This window comes from Callorhinus ursinus, unplaced genomic scaffold, assembly GCF_003265705.2.
Source record: "Callorhinus ursinus isolate GAN/ISIS: 27379988/994484 unplaced genomic scaffold, GSC_fseal_2.0 scaffold12, whole genome shotgun sequence".
Classification (NCBI taxonomy): Eukaryota; Metazoa; Chordata; class Mammalia; order Carnivora; family Otariidae; genus Callorhinus; species Callorhinus ursinus.
This window is the reverse complement of record NW_027397074.1, coordinates 4,643,484-4,659,198: the sequence shown is the minus strand read 5'-3', so window position 1 is coordinate 4,659,198 and position 15,715 is coordinate 4,643,484. Positions and strand designations below refer to the sequence as shown.

The 15,715-nt window shown below is 36.8% G+C and overlaps 1 protein-coding gene across 4 annotated transcripts in view; it reads right to left on the bottom strand.

The window, feature by feature from the left end:
• ORC5 (origin recognition complex subunit 5) overlaps positions 1-15,715 on the bottom strand; it is a 90,295-nt gene that overhangs the window by 52,395 nt on the left and 22,185 nt on the right. For all 4 annotated transcript variants that reach the window (XM_073898692.1, XM_025872755.2, XM_073898691.1 and 1 more), the window contains 3 exons: positions 12,775-12,905; positions 3,684-3,732; positions 3,505-3,595 (listed from right to left, as the gene is read on the bottom strand). In XM_073898692.1, coding sequence (XP_073754793.1) covers positions 3,505-3,595; positions 3,684-3,732; positions 12,775-12,905 — 271 coding nt within the window. The remainder of the gene's footprint in view (positions 1-3,504; positions 3,596-3,683; positions 3,733-12,774; positions 12,906-15,715) is intronic.

The window sequence follows — 15,715 nt, the reverse complement described above, 5'->3', positions numbered from 1 at the left end:
CTATGATTTGACTACAAAGGTAACCAAGTGGAATAAAAATGCAAAGTATCCTAACTGCCAAAAAACGTTTTTCAAAAAGACAAAGAAAATAACCACATAAGGAAATTAAGCAAATTAACATGACAAAGTTAATAAAGCCTATACAATTCATATGTTTCAATATGGCAAGAGGTCAAATTAGCAGTGCTTATTTCTGTGCTCTGCACCTTTCTGTGAAAGAAACATATTACAGACTATACATACATGTGACTGAGTTAATAAGAATCTTGAGATCAAGAGATTATTCTGGAGTATCTGGGTAGGCCCAATGAAATCACAAGGATTCTTTTAAGAGGAACACAGGTCAGAGAGAAGAGAAAATGATACATTACTAGCTTTGAAGACAGACCAAGGAACACAACAGGTCAAGGAATGCAGGTAGCCTCTAAATGATGTGACAAGGCAAAGGAACACATTCTCCCCAAACGCCTCCAGAACGAACACAGCCCTGCACTCATATTAGACTTCTGACATCCAGAAGTATAAGATAATACACATTGTTTTAAGATACTAATTTGTGGTAATTTGTTACAGATTAATAGACTAGGGCAGTCTCAGAATTGACCATTCTGGGTCAAATGAAAAGATGAACCCTATACTATGTGGAACCAGGGACGCCTGGGTGGCTCAGTTGGTTAAGTGTCTGCCTTCGGCTCAGGTCATGATCCCAGGGTCCTGGGATCGAGCTCCATGTCGGGCTCCCTGCTCAGTGGGGAGTCTGCTTCTCCCTATTCCACTCCCCCTGCTTTGTGCTTTCTCCCTCGCTCCTTGTCTCTCTCAAATAAACAAAATCTTCTAAAAAAAATGTGGAACCAGGTCTTTTTTTCCTTCTGGAAAATCTTGGATTACAGTTTTAGGAGCGCCTGGGTGGCTCAGTCGTTGAGCATCTGCCTACGGCTCGGGTCATGATCCCAGGGTCCTGGGACTGAGTCCCGCATCGGGCTCCCTGCTCGGCGGGAAGGCTGCTTCTCCCTCTCCCACTCCTCCTGCTTGTGTTCCCTCTCTTGCTGTGACTCTCTCTGTCAAATAAATAAATAAAATCTTTAAAAAAAAATAGATCTTAATTCAAATCCAGTGTTTTCTTTCTTTGGGAAATCCAATTATACATACATTGAATCTTCTTTGCCTGTCACATTTGTTACATTCTATTTGATTACTTTTACCTCTTTATTTAGTTTTGTCCTTTGGTTGTTTTCATTCCTCTCTTCAACACCCTTTATTATATTCTCAGTTGAATCTACTCTCCTTTGGATATCTTAAAATTTCATTTTCATCTGAGGAAATTACTTTTGCTTGAATTCCATTCCTGAGTTTGGTCAATTTTGTTTCACATCCTATTTTTTTTTTTTTTTTTTTTTTTTGATTTGCTGAATTTTTGATTGAAGGTATTTTTTCATATTAGAAAATGCTTATTTAAAATTTAAACTAGGTTGGTATGTGGTGTTGTATCTTCCTCTGCTTTATTTGGGTGGGAAGGCAAAAATTCTCATCAGCTAAAATTTTTTTATTCACATTTTCTGTTTCTTCTTATAATACCTTTTTATGGATTTTCTGTTTATTTTCTCTTCATTTTGAAATGCCCAATGTTTGCTTGGATCAGCAAATAAATGATACTATGAATGCAGGGGTGAGGGTTTGGGATGGCTTAGATTTCTTGGTTCTAAAATGCCTTCTTCTGGGGCGCCTGGACGGCTCAGTCGTTAAGCGTCTGCCTTCGGCTCAGGTCATGATCCCAGGGTCCTGGGATGGAGCCCCACATCGGGCTCCCTGCTCAGCAGGAAGCTTGCTTCTCCCTCTCCCACTCCCCCCCATCCCCCCACGGCTTGTGCTTCCTCTCTCACTGTCCCTCTGTCAAATAAATTCTTTTTAAAAAAATAAATGAATAAAAATAAAATGCCTTCTCCTGTAAGGATGAAGTGCAGCTTCTTTAAAACATAGTGCCATTTTGAGGGGGAGAGATGGCTTATCTTTTGATTTTGTCATTCTTTTTTTGTTTGATTGGGGGTGGGGGGGCGCCACAGGTATCTTAATTTCTACCCCTTGCTTCTTTCTTGACTACCTACCCATCCTTCAGGGGATACCCAGCCCTTCCAAATCACCTGTCTTCCCTAGAAAACAATCCTTTCCCAAGACTGCCATGATAATTCTTGCCATACATACTCTTAAAACACTTCCTTTTGATTCTTTAGTAGCCAGTGCTCTAACCCTCCAGGTCCCACTTGTCCTCCATGTTTTCCCACTCAGGGCCGGATTCTCATCCAGAGGTGATTTCATCCGTCTTTCACCACTACTGGTGAGCCCACCCCCTACTTCCTCTGTCCTCTCCTTGCAATGACTGCTTAACGTTTTACTTCAGCATGAGCTCCACAGTGGACTCCACTGACTTAGGTTGTTTCATTAATAACACATAAATTGAAGTTTGTAGTCAACTCCACAGCCTCCCAGTTATACTGCAGACAGGGGTTAGGAGTGATTTTATCTCCTCTCCTTATTGATCTTGTAGAGAAAACTGGATTTACATGGCCATGACTATCCTATGAGAAACTCTAAGTACTTATATAAAAATCATTTTAACAAACATCCAAATTTTTCTACCTTTAAAAGGGTAGATCACAAGCTTTTCTATTCTGTGACTTCCAAAAATCCTCATCAAATGACTTTCATTATTGAAAAGAGGACTAGCAGTATCTTTGTAATGCTTCTATTTATTTAGAAACTATTAAATTTCTCCCTGAATTATAATCAACTAATTAAATGAAAAGCAAACTTAGTAAAGAAAAGTAGTTACAGATTAAGGTACTTATGAGACAAAAATGATAACACAACTGACCAGAAAGTGAGAAAAGCAGATAGTGTTGTTGTTTTTAAATTTCCTATATTGCTTTGTAACTGAGGCTTAACCTATCACCTGTAAGGCACTCTATTACTCACAAATCGTTTTCACACACATTCTTTAAATCTTGGAAAGACTGTGAGAGGAGGAAGCTGAGGCCTAGAGGTTTTTAGGTGACTTGCTAAGCCCACAAAGCAGAAAATGGCTGAAATGGAATCAAAACCCTGTTCTTCCCACTAAACGCCACCATGTCTCCTTAGCAGTTTCACTACTATGAAATTCTAATAACAGACAAATGCAGACTTATGACTTGATTTACACATTGCTTTAATAATCAAATTTTCATTATACCTATTCAAATATCTAACACAAATATAAAAAACAAAGCTAAAGCTGATTTTCCTGTAGCTTTCCAGACTTAAAAAAATTAGCAATTGTGAAATATATGCCTTGCTTCAAACTGTGTAACATGCTGGTTAAATTGGCTGTCCTTCCCAAAATAAGAAGAAATGATTCAAAACTCGTGGGGTTTTTTCCTAATGTGAAGAAGGTAAAGGAAAACATTTACACTTTAGTAGACAAAATATCCAAATTAAAGATAGAAATATTACACACACTAAACAGAAAATTACCTTGATATTTCCCTGAGATAAACAGTCTGCATGGCTCTCTTCAAATGAGGTTCAATATTTCTCCAGAGTTTGCGAGTATCACGTTCATTTGCTACCCCAAAAGGGAGAAAATTTCAAAAATTCAGATCTTACAGAAACTGTTTCAAAACAAATATTAATAAGTAAAATTACATAGTTACCTTCTCCTTTAACCACAGGTTCACAATATTTAGGAAAATTAAGTACTGCCTGTAAATAAAGGGAAAAAAAGAGAGAAAGCACTTATTCACCACAAATAGGAATTATTTTCCAAGTACAATTTTTATTAGAATGTAAGCAATTTTATTTCAATATAATTATTCAAAATATTATTATAGCTTATTACAATAATAAAACAATAGAAAAAATGATAGTAAAACAACATGCAAAATACTCCTGAAGTCCTGCCTAATGTATTAGCTTCCAGATATAAAGTAATATAGCAAAATATAATTTGTAATTTTAGTTTATAATTCTGTCACAAAGGACCATAAAACACACAATACCACTAGAGTTACCTGTTACTTTCCAAGTTTTGAACATTCTCACAAATCAAACATCATCTCATTCAGTACAATTCAAAATTATGAGATTGGCAGCACCACCTGAGACTACTATAAATTCAAGTTCTTGGCACCATGCCAGGCATACACAATGAGAGCCTCTAAGAATGAGATCCAGGAATCCATGTTTTAACAATCTCTCCAAGAATTCTATGTATTCCAAAGTCTGAGAAGCACTAACTAATCATAATTACTTAATAGTTTTCCATGAATCAACATTGGAATTTTACCGAGAGGTAGTTCAAGCAAACTGATAAAAACATGTAGCTGCCATTTATTAATATTAACTTGATCACAAGTATTTCATACTGAAATGATTCCATAATGAAGCCTGGAGAAAGACAGATGTAAATGTTAACTATCCAACCTCAAATCTAGAAGATAGAGAGAGCTAAGAACTAATTCTTGAAACAGTTCTTCCTATTTTACTCCATAAAAAGCAACTGTTTAGGGCAGAAAAATCTTCCAAACTCTATTAAGTGTAGACAGGCCAACTTTCTTAGTTTCAGGTTTTCAGATCTAAACACTGCTTAATAACAGTAATGTCACAATGTCAGCAGTAACTGGTAAACAACTTGGCCAACTGCTTTTTTTCTCTCGGCCAAAACATTAAAATCCCTGTTTAATCATTTACAAATAGCAGTAAAAAGGTAATGGAGATAATTTTAGGAGACTATTTTCCCATTTTACTTTAGTAAATTAGTATTTTCCCCATGCCATTCCACAAGAACTTGCTGAGTATATAAAACTATACGATTATGAGTACCCTTAACTGTCCAAATACAATCTCTGTATTTAAGTAAATCTATAAATCCTAGCCCTAACAAGGGGAATCTGACAAAATAATCTGTCCAAATACAAAATACTTTCCACAACTTTGGCTATTAACATTCAAATGTGCTCTCTAATACTATGCCCATTTCTCCTATATTAATCCTCAAATATAAACAAATCTTACTTCCCTATATTAAGGATTATTTATAGCAAAATCTACCTTTAGGCCCATTGATATTTTAAACTGTCCTCCCAATGACCCAGAGACTGGCAATAAAAAGAATGCTAATAAAATCACAAAAATAATTCCAAAGCCCAAGCAGAAATAATTTTTAGATAATTTTTTGATATAATAAATTTCTATTCCCACTGAACATTCCGCCCACTTAACTCCCCATTATTCCTTAACTTTTAAATATATATTTTACTCTTACCTGGTCCCATTCCTGAAAAGGGGTGGGAGGGGCAAGACAGAGGCATAATTTTATTAAGAAATGACCATGTGCTCAGCAAATATTCATGCTTGTAACAGGACAAGCATAATTATGGCCACCTGTTACCTCACTTATTTTTGACGACTGCACTTTTATTATGCCCATTTGTTGGCCAAGAAAGCAAAATATAATTGCCTACAGGCACAGAGATTCCAGTGCCTGAATTCATGATCATGATTTGTGAGATGTCCTGGGAATTTATTTCTTAAACCAATTAAGGGCACAATGCTATCAAAGCCTGATCCAGGTGAAACAGAGAGACTACTTCCCTTATACTGCAAAGAAAAACTTGCATTGCTTTAAGAGGCAAAACAATCCATTATGAATAATCACTAGGTTGCCACAAGATAGAGATAGGCAATTTAGGAAACTTCCAACTCTTCCTCGGCAAGATTTTCAGAAAAACTTCATTATTCTATTTGAAATTATTTGTTAGAAAATCATCTAAAAGGGGCACCTGGCAGCTCGGTCAGAAGAGTGTGCCCCTCAATCTCAGAGTCGTGAGTTTGAGCCCCATGTTGGGTGTAGAGATTACGTGAATAAAAACTTTAAAAATATGATACATGTATACTGTAGTAAGCAAAACTCTAAGCCCCACAAGACTCCCAGCCCCTGATATACATGCACACCTTCTCTCAGTTATTCAATCAAACACTAATTTAGGTACTGCTGTAAAAGAATTTTGTAGATCTAATTAAAGTCCCAAAGATAGTACTATTTATGGGAGAATTAAAATAGAATCAGATGAGTCTGACCTAATCAACAAGCCCTTCAAAAGCAGAAAGTGTTCTCTGGCCAGTCACAGAAGTCAGAGACTAAGAGTATGAGGATTCAACAAACCCCTGCTGGCTGGTGAATGGATAGGTATGTGGCAAAGAACTCAGGTGCTCTCTAGGAGGCCTGAGACTTGGCTGACAGCCAGCCAGACAGCTTCAGACCTCATTCTTACAGCCAAGAAAACCTGCATTCTGTCAAGTCTGAATGAGCTTAGAAGCTATTTTCCCTAGAACCTCAAGATTAGAATACAATTTAGCCAAAACTTTAAATTTACCTGATATCCTGAGCAGAAGCCAGCAACATTGCCTCGATTTCTGACCTACAGAACTGTGAACTAATAAATGTGTGCTTTTTAAAGCCACTAAATTTATGGTAATTTGTTATGCAGCAATAGAAAGCTAATACACATGTTCAAGTACAAATAGAAAAACATATTCCAATATTCTAAGGCCACGCAGAAATAATTTCTGAACTCTTTTGCCTTTTTAAGAATGCCTACATTTCAGGGCGCCTGGGTGGCTCAGTTGGTTAAGCGACTGCCTTCAGCTCAGGTCATGATCCTGGAGTCCCGGGATCGAGTCCCGCATCGGGCTCCCTGCTCAGCGAGGAGCCTGCTTCTCCCTCTAACCCTCCCCCCCTCTCATGTACTCTCTCTCTCTCATTCTCATTCTCTCAAATAAATAAATAAATCTTTAAAAAAAAAAAAAAGAATGCCTACATTTCATTTCTGAAATATTAGAGAAATAAAAATCAGAACTGAGAACATTTGCATTAACATTAATATAATCAAGCAATGGGGGCCTTATTACATGCATTGTCCTTAAATGAGTTTAATCCTCTGAGCCTACAATGTAGACATGATATTATCATCATCCCCATCTTATAGAGAAGTTAAAGTATCTTTCCAGTCTCTGACTTCCCCTTCTTTGATCAGCCACAGAAAATTCTGCTTTTAAAGTGCTCATGTGGATTAGGTGATACCTATCCTGGTAATTGCCCTATCTTAAAATAGGATATCCTGAAGCCAGACAGAAATGAAAAATGATTAAGTTGAAATTCTGATGAGGAGCAAGGTATTGACAAGGTTTCGAGGTACTTCCCCACAACAAGGAGAAAAGAAATACCATCTTAATCAAATGATCAAGTGAACATTATCAGTTATAAAATAAAATGAAATCCTGTTAACACCTGATAGGATGCAATGAGAACAAAGCATCATTTCTGTTGATATTCCTGTCAGATGCATAACCTGAATGTGACCATAAGCAAACGTTAGACAAATCCAAATTAAAGGTGATTCCACAAAACAACTGACCTGTAATCCTCAAAGGTCACAAGATCATGAAAGTCTAAGACTGAACAACTACTCTAAATGAAAGTTCAAGAAACATAGCAACTAAATGCAGTATGTGACTCTGAACTGGATTCTTTTGCTCTCAAATCCATTACTGTGACAACTGGCAAATCCTGAATAGGGCCTGAGGATCAGGTTGGAGCAATGAGTCCATTTTCTCATTTTGATGGTTGTACTGTAGTTATGTGGGAGAATGCCATTCTAAGATACTAAATACTAAAGATACAAATACTAAAGTATTTGGGGTCATGGGGCATCAGGTCACAATCTCAGATGATTTGGGAAAAAAGAGAAAAAGTTCTTTTTATTGTACATGCAATTTTTTGTAAATTAGAAATTGCTTCCAAAATTTTTTTTTAAAGATTTTATTTATTTATTTGACAGAGAGAGAGCAAGAGAGAGCACAAGCAGAGGGAGAGGCAGAGTAAGAGGGAGAAGCAGGCTCCCCGCTGAGGAGGGAGATGGATGTGGGGCTCAATCCCTGGACCTTGAGATCATGACCTGAGTCGAAGGCAGACACTTAACCAACTAAGCCACCCAGGTGCCTCATAACTGCTTCCAAAAATTTTTAAGTAAATTTTAAAACTATCCAATACTTTCATTATCTTGTAAATACTATATCTAATAAAATGATGAGAGCAAACTATTAACATGTCAGTACCAACAGAACGCTGTTGTGATACAAAAAGAATTCTTAATTATTCAAGGCCAAAAATAAAGGTACCCTATAAAGGCCCAACTGGGAAAGCTAGCTAAATACTGCTTCTTGCTTACCCCATGTCTAAAGATGACTACGGGACTGCTCAAAATACGCCACAGCTTCATTTAACATGGATGAATATCTCAAAATGTTGAGCAAATGTAGACAGATAAAAAAGAATGCCTACTGTATGTTTCCAAGTGCAAAAACAGGCAAAACTAACCTTTAATGTTAGAAGCAAAGATAGTGATTATCTCTGAGGAGGGAAGAAGAGGTAGAAATCAGGAGGAAGCATGAAGTGGGCTCCTTAGATGTTGGTAATTTTCTACTTTTTGACCTGGATTATATTTACACGTGTTTTCATTTTGTGATAATTCACTGTGGTACATATGTATGGTTTCTGTGCTTTTCTTTCTTTTTTTAAAGTAGACTCCACACCCACCATGGAGCCCAATGTGGAGCCTGAACTCATGACTCTAAGATCAAGACCTGAGCTGAGATCAAGAGTCTGACGCTTAACTGACTGAGCCACCCAGGGACCCCTTGTGCTTTTCTATATGTATGCTACACTTTACTCCAAAAGTCAAGAAAAAATAAAAGAAAAATAAACCTAACTAGGTTATTTCTCCTAATTAAACACTCTGTCTCCCCCTTAAGCACCTCTCACCAAAAAATAGCTCTTCTCTATATGGAAAAGACATCCTCATTCATACATCAATCAATATAAAGACATAAGAGAATGGTGAAGGACACCCACTCACCCAACCATCTGTCAAACCAAACCTGGCCATGAGCGGAATGACAGCTGTCCTGCCAGATCATTCTTCAAACTTCGTATTCTTTAATATATGACTTCAACATATGATGCAAACCTACAGCAGTTTTAGTTAGCAGTCTCCATACCCAAGCCATGGTTTATGTTCTTGGAGATACTAAGATTACAATGTATTTTTAAGTCCATGAACATCTGGTCAGCAGAGGGAGGAAGAGAACTGAAATTAACTGATCCCTTTCAGCTATCAGGTATTTTACACGTGCTCCCCACCCCCCCCCTTTTTTTTAACCTCACAAAACTCCTCTGACGCAGATATTATACCCACTTAACAGAAGAGAAAATTCAAGTTCAAAAGGTTAGGTAACTTGCCAAAAACATACTGCTGGTAAATGACGCAACTTGTGTTTCTTCATCTATAAAATGAAAATTCATAATAATGCCTTCCTTCACAGGGCTGTTGTAAGATTTGAGTCAATATTGGCAAAAGGCTTAGAACAGTGGCCAGCACACACAAAGTACTTAATAAAACTGGCTATTGTTTAAGAGGTAGTTGTGGTATAGTGCTTATGAACATATGCTCTGGAGCCAGACCCCAGGATCCTTTATTTGCAAAATTTTATAATCTAATTCATTTTAGTTCTCAGGGACCATTTTTCCCTAGCATACAATCATATTGTAAAAATAAAGCAAAAATAACTGATATGTATAGAAACACATTGGTGTGTACTGTCTTTTGAGTCAACTGAGACTAGGGGACAGATCTGCAACCATTTCAGAACATGACAATCTCTTCCTCATCAAAAATAAAGTTTGAAAAATACATGAAAGAATTTGACATATGAGAGTGTCATGACTGCTTGAAGTAGAAAGTACGTTGGGCTGGTCAGCTGCATGTGCGACAGGTGAGTTATGTGCAAGGCAGAAGACTCTGTACCCTGAGCAGCTTCTCTGTGCCAGCTCCCTTCACCATCCTGCAACCTAGAACCCACCTCCTCCCACGCTCCAAACATCCATGGGACAAATCTACCTAGTACCCTACTCAAAAATAAGATCAAAACTTCTATTCCCTAGGCAGTGCTGGGTCCTGGCTACATAAAAACCAGCTGTATTATTTCATTAAAATAATTCATAAAAAGTAAATGATCCCCCCAGAAATTATTTGTACTTTAAAAGGAGAATATTTATTTAAATAACTTAGTGTTATCAGTAATATCACCTAACATATTTTATAAAAACTTTAGTAGAGAGTATTTCATTTTATCCTCATAAAAATCATCTGAGTTATGTTTTCTTGGTTGCCCCCTGCCCACTTTAGAAATGAGGAAACTGAAGTACATAAAATTACATACATATCATAGCTGGTAAGCGGCAGACCTAAGGTATTTGAATCTTAAGTCCTCTGCTCATTCTACCATATATACTTCAATTATCTGGCACCCGCTTCCTAGTCACTATGTCACTGGTCACCACAGGCACATGGCCAAACAACAACAAAAACTTGGGATCAGAAATTTGGAATTACACTCTAAAAGATTACTAAGCTTTGCCTAAGCAATTAATTTTTCTGAGTAATTTCTAAGAAAATTGTGATATTTAAGAAGAAAAAAGTTTAAAATACAATAAACTTAATGTGTAACAGATTTGTTTCAAAAGGACCATGCAAACATTTTTAAGAAAATGAACTACTCTGTGTTTGGCATTCATAAATGAATATAAAAATAACTTCAACTGACCCTTTTAAAAATTATAAATACTATTTTTAAGAATATCATAGTCATATAAAATAAACCTAAATGGATATTCTAAGTGGTACTTTACTTTCTCCTATCTCATGCTACCTACAGACCTAGCCTCCAAAAAAATAGTACTTAAAAAAATAATGTGTAAAACAAACTTAAAAGCGCACACATAGAAAAGATGCCTAAAAAGAATCCTTTGCAGGTGATTTACTAAACTTTCAATAACCATGCCATTTACAAACTTTGAAACAAATAATAGTATCCACATGAAGGAAAATACATCTTTATTATCCTATGTTCCACATATGGAGGAAAATAAGAACACTGCTATTTTTTTCCTGTGCTTACAGATCATATCTTATATATATATATTAGTATTACCAATAATAGTAAAAGCTTAAATCACACTTCAAGCTTCAAGTTTATGAACATGATGTAATAACAACAAAACTATAAGCTCATCCCTAAATAATTTTTCAGTAAAACCTAAAGGGCTAAAAAAGGACTATAAAAAATATAGGACTATATAAAATAGCATATTTAAATATATATTTTCTTTTACACTTTATCTAGAAATAGTTCCCTAAACATTTATTTATTCTTACACTTTATGATCTACTTTGAAATGGCTGCAGGCACAGATTCCCACAGGATTCAAGGAAATCAGTGCTAAGTTGTGGTAACTGCAGGTTACTTCCCAGGCAAGATGGTAGAGGAGTGTTGCCCCCTGACTCCACCTCATGCAGGGACCGTGTACTGACCCCTCTCCTCTCTGTAAGGCCCTCTGTTGTCATTTCCTTTGGGCACCAGGGATCCAAGACATTCAATTCCTATAGAGATGTTAGTGATGAGCTTGAACTAGAACAGCCTGCTCCCTACTGTTCTAGTTCTAGTTTTTTCCCTACTCTGAAGATACCTGATATCTACATCTAAATCAGAAGAAGCCTAAAATCTAAAACCTAGAAAAACATCCTAAATGTGAACCCAATTTTAAATGGTCACCTTCTTCTACATTCTGTCTCAAACACACATTTCAAACACATACTGAATCCCTCTAAATGACTTCTCAGAGCAAAAAGAGTAAAACAAAGAAAATGTGCATTAATCTACAGAATCTGTTCCTTTTAAAGTAACTGTTTTCCAGGGGCACCTGGATGGCTCAGGCAGTTAAGCGTCTGCCTTCAGCTCAGGTCATGATCCCGGGGTCCTGGGATCATGCCCCACATCAAGCTCCCTGCTCAGCAGGGAGTCTGCTTCTCCCTCTGCCCCTCTCCCTGCTCGTGTTCTCTCTCTCTCTCTCTCTAATAAATGAATAAAATCTTAAAAAAAAAAGTAACTGTTTTCCATCCTCATATATACTACTACTTTCTCTTACATGTAGACAAAATCTTAGTATGAATGGAAGGTTTCTAAAAGGGAAACCAGATATTCTTGCCTCCTCCCTTTCACATCCAATTAAAAAGTAGAAAGATCAAGGAAAAATTAAATATGATTACTTTACAAATTACCTATGAAATATAAATAGCTTTACTACTCTTTTAAATAATGTTTTAAGTAATCATTTATATAAACATCAAAAGTAATCCGTTATATAAAGATAACTGATTCAAGGTCATTGGCTCATGAAAGACCTGTAATTAAGGCTTCTGACTACCCTTAAATTCATCTAGATGTCAGACCACTATTGCTACATACATAAAACGTGAAAGAAAATTAAAATTATGTTACAAAAAATTAAGACATAAAATTACTTATTAAGCTTTTACACCTTATCTATTTCTCTTCATTTTTATTTTAATGAAGTTTTACATTTTCTGCAATTAAAAGAGAAAGAAACAAAAAACATTCCTAAGGAAGAGTGAGAAGACATAACTAAAGATGAATGAAGGTTTTCTGATCAGACTGAAGTTTGTACTAAGGAACAGACTTCCACCCACTTATGTTAGCCTCAAAAGGCCATATCCAAATTTCTAGAATAAATTCTCAGCTTCTAGCCTACCTCACACCATTTCTACATGGAAAAATATTAAAAGATATACTTTTTCTTTTTTTTTTTAAAGTAAAAAGCTCACTCACCAGATGTCTGAGCTCTTTCAAATCTCGGCAGACAGTGTAGAAAACTCCAAGAAGAATATTAATGTAGGCAGCATAGAAATCAGCCGAATACTCTGGAGGATGATCATGTGACAGGATCTTCTGAAGGTTCCCTGTTCAAAGGACACACATGAACTTAAGGATTAAGCCAGCAGCCCAGAAGTTATATCTTCTAGCATTTTATAACAAGGGTATAAAACAATAAATATATAGGCCCAGCAATTATTAAGGAATATGAAAACTATTACAAGATTAGAAATGTAACACAACTTTTGAAACTGAGGTAAAAGAATTATGAATCTAATGTTCTAAAAACATTATTAAAAATTGCTTAAGACAGGGACGCCTGGGTGGCTCAGTCGGTTAAGTGGCTGCCTTCGGCTCAGGTCATGATCCCAGGGTCCTGGGATCGAGTCCCACATCGGGCTCCTTGCTCAGTGGGGAACCTGCTTCTCCCTCTGCCTGCTACTCCCCCTGCTTGTACTCTCTCTCTCTCTCTAGCAAATCAATAAATAAAAATCTTTAAAAAAAAATGCTTAAGACAAATATTAAACAATGACATCTAAAGAAAATCTCAAGAACCTCTGCAGGCAAAATCTGTATCAAGGGTGAAAAATAATATACATTCTATTTATTTGTCTGCCTAATACGTAAATCAACTAGAAAAAACAAGCAGGAGTACTACATAAACGACCACCAAACTGGAAAATGCTCATTTTTTGAAAAATAAAAAGAATTCATAAGTTTTTATGAAAATCATCATCTTTACTTTGTCATTCCCCCTTTTATAAATCATATTTTCTTCCTAAAGCTTTGGTATCTTTACTATATTTCTCTTCTACCTTAAACTCTTTATATAATATCACACGTTTAGAATCCTAAACTTTATTTTATCCTGCTGGAAATATTATATTGTAGAAGCACAGTTAAAATTAAAAGAGAAACCACCACCCATTACTCAAAAATTGCCCATGAAATCAATTGTACATGAAATTAATTAGTCATTCATTCCTTATTGCAATTCCCTCTGACTCCCTGGTGCAATGGTCTCTTTAGACTCCTCAGTTAGTTCTTTGTCTAATTCCACAGGTTCAGGATTTTTGCAATACTTAAGTAAAAAGTCTCATAGGATGCTCTGATCAAGTCAATTTCCTTTTGTCTAAGGTTCCCTTTAAGAGATGAGCAATTTTTTTAATTTTTATTTATTTAAGAGAGAGAGAATGAGAGATAGAGAGCACGAGAGGGAAGAGGGTCAGAGGGAGAAGCAGACTCCCTGCTGAGCAGGGAGCCGGATGCGGGACTCGATCCCGGGACTCCAGGATCATGACCTGAGCCGAAGGCAGTCGCTTAACCATCTGAGCCACCCAGGCACCCTAAGAGATGAGCATTTTTGTGCTCGCTTCAGCAGCACATATACTAAAAAAGAGATGAGCATTTTTTTTTAAAGATTCTATTAATTTGACAGACACAGCGAGAGAGGGAACACAAACAGGTGGAGTGGGAGAGGGAGAAGCAGGCTTCCCACAGAGCAGGGAGCCCGAAGCGGGGCTCGATCCCAGGACCCTGGGATCATGATCTGAGGCGAAGGCAGACACTTAACGGCTGAGCCACCCAGGCGCCCCAAGAAGTGAGTATTTTTACCATAGATACTATGCCATTTACCATCAGCCCGTGACTCTACCACTCTCTTGTTCCTCACAATCAGATATAGGTGCAAGATCGAACAATATATACAGCCTATCATTGGATATATATTAAGAGAAACTTATATATAGTTATGTATCAAGGGGCTCTTTTAGATAGGGCTGCTGACTGAAAAAAAACAAAACATAGCACATTTCAAAGCCCAGCCACATGCTTGGAATATTATCCTGAACGGATTCTCTATGAGAGACTGTTACTAGATCTGCATTTTTTTATATCACAACCACTGAAAAAAAAATACACAAAGTCCAAAACTTGACTTTGGTGTCCATGTATTTTTACATTCTAATAGGACATTTTACTTTTTTTAAAAAAATATTTACTTATTTGAGAGCAAGAATGAGATAGTGAGAGCATGAGAGGGGGGAGGGTCAGAGGGAGAAGCAGACTCCCTGCTCAGCAGGGAGCCCGATACGGGACTCGATCCCGGGACTCCAGGATCATGACCCGAGCCGAAGGTAGTCACTTAACCAACTGAGCCACCCAGGCACCCTAGGACATTTTAAATTTAATGTTACTAAGCTTTTTAAAACTATGAATGGGAAAATATTGGATACACTGAAAGTTTCTACAAGGTGCCTTAAAACTGAGGAGATATAGAAGGGATGGATGGTCAGACAGATGAACATACACAGGCGAAAAAGATGGCCTAACAAATGGATGGATGCAGAAATCTGGAAAACAGGTCTCCAGATCAGAGGGCACTGCTAAGCTCCTGAACATCTCTATCTAAACATCCCTTATTGGTGACTCTCGATGCCACACATGAAAGTTGATTAGATGTTACCACTGGCCCAATCCTGATGAAAGTGTTCTAAGAGTTAGAGATCTTACTGTGTTGCTATAAAAATAAAGCAGCTGCTTAGTTAGACTACAGGTAAAACTGCAGAGTATAACTCCACGTTACAGAAGCTCTGTCTGGGACTATTCAAACATATGGAAAAATCCCATCTCTAATAGAAAGTCAAAAAATAGTACACTAACAGGTAGTAAATAAAGGGAGGAAGAAGCCATCTGATTGGTCTCCTGTTGTCTTAAAATTTCACTATCAAAATATAGTTTAAAACATAAAGAACAACCATTTCTAACTTGATGAGGAACTTCAGCTTCTAGTCATGAACAAGTAAAAGAGGCTCCAGAAATACTCTCCGGCAACAAACTAAAATATGGACAAAATATAAAAAACACTATTTTTAGACATCAAACAACAGGCAATAAA